This window comes from Medicago sativa, chromosome 3 (genome assembly GCF_051527215.1).
Source record: "Medicago sativa cultivar Bolivia chromosome 3, Bolivia_mono, whole genome shotgun sequence".
In the NCBI taxonomy this organism is placed as follows: Eukaryota; Viridiplantae; Streptophyta; class Magnoliopsida; order Fabales; family Fabaceae; genus Medicago; species Medicago sativa.
Window position 1 is genome coordinate 101,608,538 of NC_140751.1, and position 13,396 is coordinate 101,621,933.

At 31.6% G+C, this 13,396-nt stretch overlaps 1 protein-coding gene and 1 pseudogene across 2 annotated transcripts; both read right to left on the reverse strand.

Annotated features, from left to right (window-relative positions):
- Positions 1–792: 792 nt before the first annotated feature.
- On the reverse strand, positions 793–5,898 carry LOC146943030 (proline--tRNA ligase, cytoplasmic-like; annotated as a pseudogene). The gene is made up of 11 exons (XR_015030051.1): positions 5,795–5,898; positions 4,317–4,428; positions 3,978–4,094; positions 3,518–3,705; positions 3,156–3,222; positions 2,764–2,870; positions 2,513–2,665; positions 2,140–2,424; positions 1,816–2,034; positions 1,232–1,325; positions 793–1,049 (listed from the first exon to the last, which is right to left on the reverse strand). The product of XR_015030051.1 is annotated as a proline--tRNA ligase, cytoplasmic-like (transcript).
- Positions 5,899–7,111: 1,213 nt separating this feature from the next.
- Positions 7,112–10,995, reverse strand: LOC146943031 (putative prolyl 4-hydroxylase 3). Its single transcript, XM_085750080.1, has 13 exons — positions 10,959–10,995; positions 9,878–9,956; positions 9,761–9,793; positions 9,644–9,676; positions 9,527–9,559; positions 9,410–9,442; positions 9,293–9,325; positions 9,133–9,208; positions 8,517–8,614; positions 8,331–8,428; positions 7,905–8,034; positions 7,627–7,796; positions 7,112–7,218 (listed from the first exon to the last, which is right to left on the reverse strand). Exons 1-13 carry the CDS (start codon positions 10,993–10,995, stop codon positions 7,112–7,114), a joined length of 960 nt encoding a protein of 319 aa, XP_085606206.1.
- Positions 10,996–13,396: the final 2,401 nt, after the last annotated feature.

The window sequence follows — 13,396 nt, forward strand, 5'->3', positions numbered from 1 at the left end:
TTAAAATTTTAGAAGTTCTCAGCTAATATATTCTAGTATTCTACTACTACTGCTACACACATATAACACCAACAAACAAGACTGAAACAAAAACTTTAAAGGAAATATGGATATGGATGAAATGTGTTTTAATTCTCATAGCTTGTTTGTTTAACAAAACGGATAAAACTTATTTTATTTTAATAAAAAAAAATAGCACCAACAGGAAAGACTAGGAGAAATAATTGGGAAAAATGGTGTGAAAATATTGATTTTCATTTTTTAAGATGTACAGGACAGAGAAAAAAGCGGGACGAAATGGCCTTACCTAATTGAGGTAATACATACAACCATTTTGGTGTGTCTCGACAATTCAATTAAAAGATTAAGAAGCATTAACAAATATTTTCAATTAGGACCTTCATGGTTTACTTCACAAATTAGTAACTTACATAATATATCTAGTACCTATACTCATACTCAGTTTTTTACAAATTAGTTAAACCAAGTCCTGTGATCCATGATTTTAAATAATGTTTTTCAATATCAGGTTCAAAGTTCAAAGATTGGATTGTTCATTCAACTTTATTTCGATCCACCTATACGAAGAAAGTTATCTGCATTCCACAAATTCAGACTAGGCACCATTAAATGCTAAACTAGCTTCCAAAAATGCCACAAGATGCTTGGTTCAACCAGTTTTCTGTTCTAGTTCAAAACCACTTCAAAATGAAGTCAAAAATAAGTCGTTGGCTCAACTTTTTTAAGGAATGAACGGGGGATGCTTCTAATATGGACATTTTACAAAAGGACTCAAAAGCAAGATGCATATTGGAAATAGAATTGGCGAAAATTCTTAATTTTTGTTCCACTGGTTCCATCATTGGGTCAAGACTATATTTGAAACCTCCTCCAAAAGCTAATTTAAAAGTAAAATTAAAAGAGCTTTACCAAAAGATCTTTTTAAACTAAACAGTTTCTAATTCTTTTTTATCAACACAATGCCTAGTAACTTCGGCCCCAGTATGTCCACTTCTTTGCAGGCTTACCCGATGCAAAGCACTTGGTGCCTGTAAAACCAACACCACACAGTTTTATTAAGCAACATCAATATCAATTGTGAGATACATAGAAGTGTTCGTACAAGGGTAACATTAACAATAGCAGATAGCAAGTGCATAGAACATCAAACAGATTTTAACCTGCAGTTGTGTTAAATTCAATAACACAAACATTTGAATAAGGAATATACCTTCTAGGAGTTCTGGCTGATCAAAGGGACTACAGAGAGTCTTTGCTGGTCCCATCTCATTCTTTGTCTTTCTTTTGACATCTAATTCCACATCCTGAAGCATATATATAGATAAAAAACAGTTACCAAGAAAGCTCTTTTCAAATAATTGTCCAAATTGTACAATTATGTCTCTTAGTATTTCTTTGCCGAGACTCGTTATAAAACTGTAATACTAACAAGTTCTTTTGATATTATGATGAATATATAAATCTTGATTCTTAATTTAGTTGTTTATAAATAGTGCTCATTTAATTTCATCTAATTATATATATTGGTGTTGCTGTCCTATATCTTGAACTACTGACGTCTATGTATCAGTACATGTGTCAGTTCAGTCCATGTGTAGGTTTTTTTTTTTTTTTTGTTAATTCAGACTTCAAAATAGGGAAACACCTAGAATTATTATAAGGATTTAATTAATAATTGCATAAGAAAATAGACAATTTCTACCTTCTCATCACACCAAGGAGCTAAGATCATCTTTCTTTGAATTATTATAAGGATTTAATTTATAATTGCATAAGAAAATAGACAATTTCTACCTTCTCATCACACCAAGGAGCTAAGATCAACTTTCTTTGATTCAAAGCTTTTACGAACTCCTTCCACGTATGTATGACTTGAATACATTCATCTCGTTTTTGTTTTGCAACATCGAACATATTTTGTTGAATATTATTGAGCAACTTTTTAATTTTTTCAACCAAATCAGCATTAGCAATGTCCATCTTTGCTCCATTATCACGTCGAACAACACAAACCTGTGCAAAATTGACGTGATTTATTTGGTGTCTCATTGAACATACAGGGTAGAAGCAAAATGACAGGTGAGAATATTTGAGCAACAACAAGACAACATAGATAACCTGTTTATTTGGTAAATCCTTTGGCCCAATTTCAATCCTTAAAGGGACACCTTTCATTTCCCATTCAGAATACTTCTTTTCAGAAGAGTAGTTATCTCTAGAATCTAACTCAGCACGTATTTTTGCTTCACACAACATATTCATAGTTGCTTTACAAGCATCATAGATTCCTTGAGTATCAACATCTTTGTAAGGCACTGGAATTACAATGACTTGAGTTGATGCTACTTTAGGAGGTAGCACCAATCCCTTGTCATCACCATGAACCATCACCATCGCTCCAATCTGTTAAAAAAACAGACTAAAATATAAATGCAATCGTACATAAGAGGAATCCTTCCATGCATGTATACTCTAGACATTAAAAGCTTACAGTTCGAGTAGAATAGCCCCATGAGTTCTGCCAAACCATTGATTTCTCTCCCTTCTTATCTTCAAAGTTTACGTCGAACTTTTCAGCAAACTTTTGTCCCAGACAATGGGTAGTTGCACCTTGTATCCCACGACCAGTGTTTGGAATAAATGCCTAGGAAAATAGAACATAATTATTTTTTATTATAAACCTTCTAAATTTGTACGATTCGAACAGCATATCACTGTCCACACATGAATGTTGACATGTACCTCAACAGTGTTGGTGTAAATTGCACCGCCAAATGTATCCAAATCACTTTTTGTACTGCCAAATACTCTTCGTATATACGCCTATATAATTCCAATATCTCAAGAGCCTGAAACAATAACAGTTTAGAGTATTTTGAAAAACAATTTAAGAGATGACCAATCTCCGTGCTTGGGTGGAAAACATGAACATGTTAGTATTAGTAAATTGTATGCACCAGAAGCAAAAAAGGAAGTTCATAACTAATTTAAGTTAAATAAAACCACAAGGTGGTGACTAAAAATCATTTTTTAAAATATCAAATTACAAAGGAAATTGTTCACAAAGACTCATTACAGATGCCAAAAATGCATAAAGTAAGGCAGATTCCTAAAATAACTACTTGATGGAATACCTCTGCATGTGCTTCATCCTCTGTTGCAAAAGCACCGTGACCTTCTTGCCAAAGAAACTCACGACTCCTGCAATCAAAATTTGTATAAGCACCCAAAATGGGACTATGAACAAGTTCCAACATAAAGTAGACGTGCAAGATAAAAACAATATCCAAGACTGGTTCACAAGACGAGTATCCATTCAAAAAGAAAATGTGCAGAACTTTAAGGCATTATGTAAGACATAAAACTATAATGAATAATATCAATTTTTAGAATTTTTTAAGCCTCTTATTTAAATCTTGAAAGTTTTTGTTACGTTACAGCAGCCAACACATCGTTATAACATGGAAAAAGGAAAACATGGTAAAAAAGAAAGTACCTGATGAATGGTGTGGGATCTCCATCCACCCATCTAACAGCATTGCACCATTGATTAAATTTCAAAGGCAAGTCACGATGTCCCTTTATCCACTTAGAGTAATAGGGATACATGATAGTTTCACTACTTGGACGAAGAGCAAGATGAGTATCCAAATCAGATTGTCCAGACTTTGTTACCCAAGCAACCTGGAAAGCGAGCAATATATAATCATAAAAATAATAATGATGTCCTCAGGGGAAGCAATGAAGCTGTGTAGATTATTATAAAGAAAATCGTTAAAAGCGGTCATTTTAACACGAAACCATCATCAGTAAAACGAGAAACATTGATAAAATAATTGGGAACCAACAAATGATTAATAATGCAATGATTTTCAAATATTTAGGAGCAAGCCAATGTGCATGATATGCATGGAAAATGTTAAATAGCCTAACCTAACAAACTTAAAAACTCTCACCTCTTGTTTAAAACCATCATTATGGGCCTTCTCCTTTTTCAAATGACAGTCTAGCACAAACACAGGGAAGTAGCAGTTCTCAACCTTCATTTTCTTTATTTCTGGATCAAAAAAAGCCTGGACATTTGTTCAAAATACGAAAGCAGCTCTCAGCTAAGTAAATCTTAACAGAAAAGAAAAGAACTATGTAATTCAATACCTATGTCTGAAGTGCGCAATTTCACCAATTGGAAAGAATCAAAAATTTTATTTATTTTGCATCAACTCTATAGCTAGCTAATCAAGAGTATAAAATAAGTACAATATACATAAATGCATTCAAATCGTTGAGAAACATACTTGCAAAGTCTCCCATATTTCCACTGCCAATGGTCTCAGAATATATAAACCAGAAATATCATAGTGCTCAATCAATTCTGCACGAACGACAACCTGTCGGAGCAATTGAAAGCTAAAGTCAAACAGGTCAGAGTGTTGTTACGTATATGAAGTAATGTGTATGAGAAAAGACTAGGGTTAGGGTTAAAGAAAAGAAAACTAAAATACACAAATTGATTCAATGGATGGATATAAGTTGCAGAAGGGGAACGAATAATGTACATACCTCGGAATACCACTGTTGGAAGTTTTTGGTCTTCCGCTGATCTCTCTAATTGGGGAATTTTAAGGTTTTTTTTTTTTTTTTTGAGTTAATACTTAATAGTTTAGTATTTTCTTCCTTAAAAAAAAAAAGTTTAGTATTTTCTCATCATTGTACGAGTTACATATATATATCGATAGAACAGATCGGGAAGATTTTGGACTTATTTTTTTTTAATTCCAATTACACCTTTAAACAATTTTTTTATATTAATATTATATTACTGGTGTTATTAAAAAGATAAGAATTTTTGTTATATTTGTTATATTATTGTTGTCATTGAAAAGGATAAATATGGTTTGTTAAGTTTTTTTTTTTTAAAGAAGAGTTTGTTATATTTTAAGGTCACAAATATATATATATACTTATAATTTTAATCTATATCAAAAAAGAGAGTGGAAAGACATGCATGTGAATGTCCGTCCGTCTTTCCGCTAGTATATATAATATTATTGTTTCTTTTCTAGAATTTTTTTATAATATTTTTTGTCAAGTTGATTAATGGTTAGACTCATATACTATAATTGTGGAGAAGTGGACAAACCGGGGTTTAACCCCGACCCCAACATATCAATGTTCATAGAGGTTATTAACCAAGTTGCACTTACATGACTATATCTAAATATTATCGTTATTGTTATCTATACTATATATAAATGGGATAGATGATTTTGGGCTCGCTCTTTCATTATTTAAATTATACCCTTCAATAAATTTTCCTGTAATATAATGTTATATTTTTTGGGTCATTAAAAAAAACAAGAATTTATATTATATTTGACTAGCAAAAAGACGGACACTCGCCTGCCCATCTTTCCGCTATTTTTATTGCGTTAACGTGTGTAAATTATGAACAATATATTTGATGAAAAAGAAAGGAAAATATTATTGTTCTTGACTTGAGCATGAACATTACAATCAAGTGCTAGTTGTTAGCCTGAAAAAATAGAACAATAAGTAAACATAGTACATGTAGCAGTTGGTGTAGCTTAAAGGGGCTTTTGTGGTTAATGCAGAGGAAACAAAAGAGATTAACCTCAAATAGTCTCTCAGCTATGAACATCACCCTTATATTGACTAACAATTGGTCAATTGAATACCCTATGCCTCAATAACACTAAAAACACTTAAACCGGTTAGATCAAATTGTGCAGGGGCACGTGGGACAGTAACAAACAATGTCCCATGTGCAAGGTACGTGGCTTCATGCACAGGGGCACATGGGCAGCCCCTCTTGCGTGATTTCAACAATTTTCTATCATTTTTCGCCCATTCTTCCATATTGTAATGTCTTGAAACTTGAAATGAATTTTCTTCGGGTTATAATGTCTTCAAATACCTTCTAAGATCATTGAACTTCCATCTTCATATTCTCGATCCTTCACATGATGTCATGTTTTACCGATTTACGTGATTTCTCATTAAACATACTCAAAATACCTATAGACTTGCATGATTTATGATAAAAGTTAATTACAACAATTCGAATGGAAACAATACAAAAAGTTCCTCAAACTATTGACAACTCCTCTAATGACTTCTAACTTGCGTTCAAATGCAAAGAATTACACTAAAAACATGGCTAAAAACGTCATATGTTATTTCAACATCATTAACCCAATAAAAAGGGCAGAAAGACGGATACGTGAATATCATTCTTTCCGCTAGTATGTATACTATTTATTAAAAAAAAAAATCATATATCGTAGTGATAATAAAAGAAAAAAATCATTCATATTTTGTTAGGGGGTAAAAAGAAAAAACATAATAGACTATTAATATCTATCAAAAATATAAAATAAATAAATCTTAGTTGTCCAAGTTAAAGTTTGTACTTTAAACTTTTTTTTTAAATAAAACTTTAAACTTTTTAACACGCGCAAATTTGCACATGATAGAAAAACTCATTAATGATTCTAATTGAATTTATGTTTTAAAACTGCACAACATTTTATAAAAATAGGGGGGCTATACCCTTACCCCAAAAATAAAAATAGCAAGAAAAGAAATATCAATAGAAATGAAAATTAGGGAGGCTACGTCAATCCCTACAAAAATTCATGAAAGAGGCAAGGTCCCACCACACAGAAAAATCAAGGACAATCATTTTATCCGCACAAGTGTTACTTTCTCTGAACATACGGAAGAACATAAGCTGCATGTTTAAACAGAAACAATATCAACAATGAATTATATACAAAAACAATATAGTCATACATGGCATGTCCTCTATCATTCTTTACAATTTTAAATAGAAATAAATAAATAAATAAATAAATAAAAGAAGACATTTAAACCCAATTGATTTTCAAAATGAAACCATGCAACCAAGATCTTATTAATTTCATAATCTGCAATCAAATTACTCAATTACTCATTCATTTTGGAAAACAAATTTTGAAATTTATTTTATAAAAATATTTTTCAAAATGAAAAATCAAGAATAGAGTACAATAAATACCAATATATGGTCCTGCTCAATCCTATATATCGTTTAGTCTCTAGAAGCACCTGCATGTGTAGTGCCCGAAACTTTGCACTCCCGAAGATGCAGCCACTTAGTTGAAGCCCATTTATTTCCTCTAATTACCGGACTACCGCCTGAAAGCAAATATTAATTAAATAACTTCATCATAGCTTCAAATTTCCAATGTGAAATGTAATATAAGTTTGAATCACATGGCTATAAGATTTTCTACATAAAGTCTATGGTCTATTTATAAATTTTTTAGAGAGAGCTGGAAATAGAGTATACAGGGTTTTGATTACATGAATCAAATTATACCATAATTTTCTATTATAAAACATATTTGGATCTAACCGGAGAAGTTAGGTAGCTCAACTGGTTTGAGCAAAACCAAAATGAGTTGGAGGTCTTCAATGTAACTACTAACATTCAAAATTAAAAAATATATATATATATTTGGGTCCAACTCATTAATCTATAGTTTGTTTTTAATAGAGCATATTTTAGGGTCGAACCGGTTACAGTTTTTAATAGTTTCTAACCGTGTAAACTAGAAGTATCTAGTGTGCCATCTGGCTTCATGCTCCAAAACAACAGAGCATCACCCATTTTGGCTTTCACTGATAGACCCTTTACAGGATATTTGGATACAGAATTCAAGCTGGGCTTAGCATTAGGAAATACAGTCTCACCACCTTCTTCAATGTCAGACCTTCATAAGGACCAAAAACAAAGAAAAGAACTGTCAAACTTGTATACAATTCCATCATAAAGCACAATGCAAATCCAATATATGGAAAGAGAGAGAACAAGGGTTTACAGATACATAAGAACTGTAGCAACTCGTGGGCCTCCATTCATAGTGACAATCCCATTAGGGGTGTAATCGTAATGAGGCTCAAATTTCTGCCCGACTCCATAGTGAATAACATGAAGTCCCTCTCCATTCTCTGCATATATATTTAAAAGTTAAAACAACATTAAGCAACGGTTTCATGAGTTCGGATTTGGGATGATTAAGAAAAAGACACTCATTTGTTAAAATCAAGTTGCATGCAAATCATCATAAATTTACGTTTTACGAGAGGACCATGTACCACCACATGCGTTGAGATGAGATAGACTGCCACTTTAGTTAGAAAGAATAATGTGTCCAATGTTTCTCACTAAGGTCTTAAGACTTAAGTATATGTGCAACAAGTTTTGTGTATTATTCACAAATACTTCAATACACAAAAACTCATACCTACTGGTATGGAGGTAATTTCAGCAATTCTCCGTTCAATATTTTGGACAATTTTGTCCTTTCCTCTCTCCAGAAACCTTCCGGAACTAGTTCGAGAGCTACATGCAGGGGATATATTAAAAGTAATGTGTTACCACTAGACACTATTCTCTCAAGAAAATGTATATGATCAACCATTAAGCAAACCTGCTTTCTCTACCCTTTCCAGTCAAGCTATCAACAACAAGCGATCTTGTCATGAAAGGTTTGGCAAGATTGATCAAATGCTCACATTCTTCTTTTGACTGATCAAAATGATAGGCAAAACGGACATTTTAATACAATATAAATTCCAACAATTTAAAATCTCTCTCATTTAAAAAAATTAATATAAAAAACTACAATCTCCAATCAAACTCTGGAGTCTTTCAGAAAGTTCAAGTTTCCTGCAATCTGAATATTCCATGTATGATCAAACCAGTGATGCGATGTCATTATAGTCAATTTGGTCCTCAAATGTGTTTTACATTACTCAATTTTGTTCATAAAATTACAGAGAGTCATTTTTTGCAATTTTGATACATAAAGTAAACTCTAATGACAGCACCAAAATAATTGTTTACCCAAGGAAAATATTTCCAATCATAAATGTTCAAAAACTAAATTCATAATTTAGGAACATGTATTGTGATACATGTTGGATTAATTTTCACTTCAACTGTCTTATGTATTCTCATATAAATTTAGGTTTAAAAATCGGTGTCCTCTAATCCTCTCATATTAATTTTCACTTTAACTATCTTATGTATATTCTAAAACTGACCAGAAAATTGTGATAGATGGAAGCTCTTGGCTCAGATGACAGAATTTCAGTCCACTGATCCTTCCTTTCCGTCAAACTGAAACGCATTCCGGAGGCAACAATCACAAGACTTAAAAGATTATGCACATTTCAAATCAAAATCAAACAGAATACCACTCACTTTATGTCGTTTTCATCCTTCCTTTCCGTCAAACTGAAACAAATTCAGCAGGTAGTAATCACAAAACATGAAATATTAAACACATTTCAAATCAAAATCAAACAAAATACCACGCACTCTATGAAGTTTTCATCCTTCCTTTCTGTCAAACTGAAACGAATTCCGGAGGCAGAAATCACAAAACATGAAATTTTAAACACATTCCAAATCAAAATCAAACATAATACCACTCACTCTATGAAGTTTTCATCCTTCCTTTCCGTCAAACTGAAACGAAATCCGGAGGTAACAATCACAAAACATGAAAGGATAAACACATTTCAAATCAAAATCAAACAAAATAACACTCACTCTATGAAGTTTTCATCCTTCCTTTCGGTCAAACTGAAACGAATTCCGAGGGTAGCAATCAAAAAACATGAAAGATTAAACACATTTCAAATCAAAATCAAACAGAATACCACTCACTCTATGAAGTTTTCATCCTTCGTTTCTGCCAAACTGAAACGAATTCCGGAGGCAGCAGTCACATAACTTGAAAAATTAAACACATTTCAAATTAAAATCAAACATAATAAGACTCACTCTATGAAGTTTTCATCCTTCTGATTAGTTAGTAATACTGATAAGCCGGTCTCTCTCTCAACCTCGTTGTTCTTCTCACCTGTAAAATTTTGCCGTTGGAATCAAGGTTTTAAATAATGATCTCAATCTCAGTCCAAGTAGCGGTAAGGATTTCGAGATTTCGGCTTTTATGCATGTTTCATTCCATAAATTTATTAAACTGATATACACTATCATATAATGTAATAGTAACTTAATTTCTTATTATTTCGCCATAATTGCATAACTGCAATTATTTTCATAATTTTGTAATTAATTTGTTCTTTTAAAAATTAAGTTAACCACTTATAAATCCACGAAGAGACAAGAGCATAAATAAATAGATGAATTTAAAAAAAAAATGATACAGAAATTTTGTTTTCTACAATTTGCCGCGACCCTAATGGCATTTTGTGCATAAGGGTGTTTTGTCAAGCTTGTTTCCATGGTTTTTGTTCACTATACTAAGCCTATGTTTGGCTCTGTGGTGCCATTTCCACATCAAGCCAAAATCACAGCAGTTTGCATTGAAGCTACAGATAGTAGCTTTTCTAAATCACGGCAATTTTTGCCTTGGGACGCAAGAAAACTTGGCCCACCGCATATCCAAACAAGCCATAAAACGGAGAAAACGACCAGAACATGTCGCTGCCATTTTCATGATAACAGACAGGTATTTAAAACATTGGTTAGAATAGAGGAGAAATTCTTAGGTGTAATCGAACAAAACAAGTCATGTTTAGAAACAGCGAATCAAATTTTTTTTGTTTATTAAGTGCATATTTGATTAAAGATGGAGATCAAAGAAATTAAGAAACCCTTATGAAGGGATTACATATGCACGCACAAGCACCACAGAAGATTGAATAGAAAACACTGTGGGAGACACAAAGTTATTGAATAGAAAACACTCCAGTAAAATTCAAGTAGCAGGTTCATAAAAAAGGAAAAGTAAAGAAATAAAAAATAAAATATAGGTCAGAGCCAAACTTGATTTTGACTTTGATTTTAAAACTAGAGTCAATAAGTTAATCATCAGAAACAATCATGTACAGAAGCATACCTGAGTTTATTTGACTTGGCATGACCTTACAGGTCATCTTTCTGTCACTTGATATGGGATGTTAACAAAAACAGCAACTATTATTGTGCGTGACTTGAAGACCACGGACTCTTTATTTATAGAACTTAAATTAGGTTAAATATTGATTGGTTTTCTATTTCATCCCATCATAAATTTGATCATTTTAATTGAGCTAATATAAGAATTTGATTTCCATAATTACCTCAACTAATCGAATAAAATCATTAATTTTAGGGAAAATTACACCCACCGATCCCTTAAGGTTTACTAAAATTACATAATTGTTAACAAGAAAACGTTGAAAGGTACAAATAAGATTCGCACGAAATTTCCCAAACAAACAAAAGTTTAATTTTTTTGCTCTTCAAAAAAATTTCATAGAATCAGTAAATTAAGAAAAAAAATTAATGTGTGATTGTTTGTTTTTTAGGGGTTTCTATAATTAGGGGGGTTCATGGTTCATGAACTGAATTGTAACTGAACTGCATTAACAGTTTGGTTCAGTTCATAAAACCATTTTGATAAAAACTGGTTAATTTTTCAAAGCAGTTCCAATTAAGTTCTAAACCGGTTCAAAACCGGTTTGTAATTGTAAACCGGTTTAACTTGTTTAAACCGGTTTCGAACCGGTTTTTTATTATAACCGAATTACTTTTAATTGATTTTTAAACTGATTTTTGAGTTAATTGTTTTAAAACCTATTTTTTGTGATTTTATAACCAAACAGTAGTGCAATGGAGATTAGGAATAAACAATTGTTTTCTGCAACTTTGTTCATGTACTGTAGCGTTGTTCACCATCATCTTTGACGAGATTCATCATCAAATTCGAGTCTACGTTCATCATTTACATCATTTATGAACACAAGTTTCTGACGAGAGCTATTGACATCTATCTGTTGAAAATCAAGGCATAGATCTGGAAATGAAAGACTATGAATGCAAGGTTCAGTTTTTTCACAAAATCCATTTCAACTTCAATCATTCATTGACGCCATAAGTATTATTATTATTGTTGGATTGATTTAATTCCTTTTGATTTTTAATTCTTGATTTTCATTTTTTTTCATAGTGTCATTGTTTTTTTGTTTTTTTAGTTAATTTTGTTCTCGGGATGTTAAACATTTTGCAGATTTTTTTTTTTTTTTTAAAAAGTTCTAAAATTCAAACCGGTTTTAAACCGGTTTTAAACTGTATTGGAACTGGTTTGAAAAAGTGGTTCAGTTCAAAACTGTTTGAAATGGTTCAGTCCAAAATAGGGTTGGATGCAGTTTGGTTCATAGTTTGGTGCAGTTAACTGAATTATTTGAACACCCCTATCTATAATGGGTGTTGTATTTTTTTTTCAGGAATACATGAGAAATAGAAAGCAAAATATAAAGCTTATTATGTGATGTGTTTAGTAAAAGGAAAAAAAAAAGGGGGGGAAAGCCTCTCTATGTGAGAGAAAATATAGTGTTGAATAATCCCAACAAATATCAATCCTTAGAGGGACACGAATTTTTGCATCACATAACATATTCACAGTTGCTTTACAAGCGTCATAGATTCCTTGAGTATCAGCATCTTTGTAAGACATTGGAATCACAATGACTTGAGTTGCACTTGCACCTTATATTATATCCCTTAACATATATATCAGTGTCCACATAACAACGTAAATTTGCAGATATGCTCCATTGCCTTTGAAATAATTATCTGCCACAACTATTGTTTTAGCCGAACACTATTCTTACAACCAGTCCATAGTTCATACACTATCCCCCACCTACTCTTCATACATATATTTCCTACACACATAATAACATTGCCAAGACAAAACATAGCCAACTCTTCTAATCTTACTGACATCACATCATAGCCAAAACTTTGACAGAATCGAAACCAACTAGTTCCATCCTCAAACATTGCAAAGGGTTTAATCCCCACAATCTTTTTGTTCCTATAAAAAAAAATCAGCACATATTTTTAGTCCTATTAAACGTTATTTAATTATGCTTAAACTTTAAAAAATTTAAATAATTTTTTACATACTTATTAAAACATTATACAAAGTTCCTCCGCAAAAAATTAGCTCGATTTTTAGGTCCTTTATTACTTTAATCTTAAAATTTTGGTGTTTAGAAAAATTCATATTTAATTCATTACATGTTAAAAAAATATAATTTTAATAAGAGTTTTTTTATAATGTTTTAAACATGTCTTTAAAAATTCATTCCAACATTTATAAATTTAAGAATAATTAAACAAATTTTAATTTAATACGGGATGCGTGCTAAAAAATTTATAAGGACCAAAACATGTTACTTTTTTTATGAGGACTAAACAAAATTTAATAGTATATTTACAGGGATCAAAAACTTATTTAACCCGTATCATTATTATTAATGAAACATTTGACCAATTATTTTTAAAACT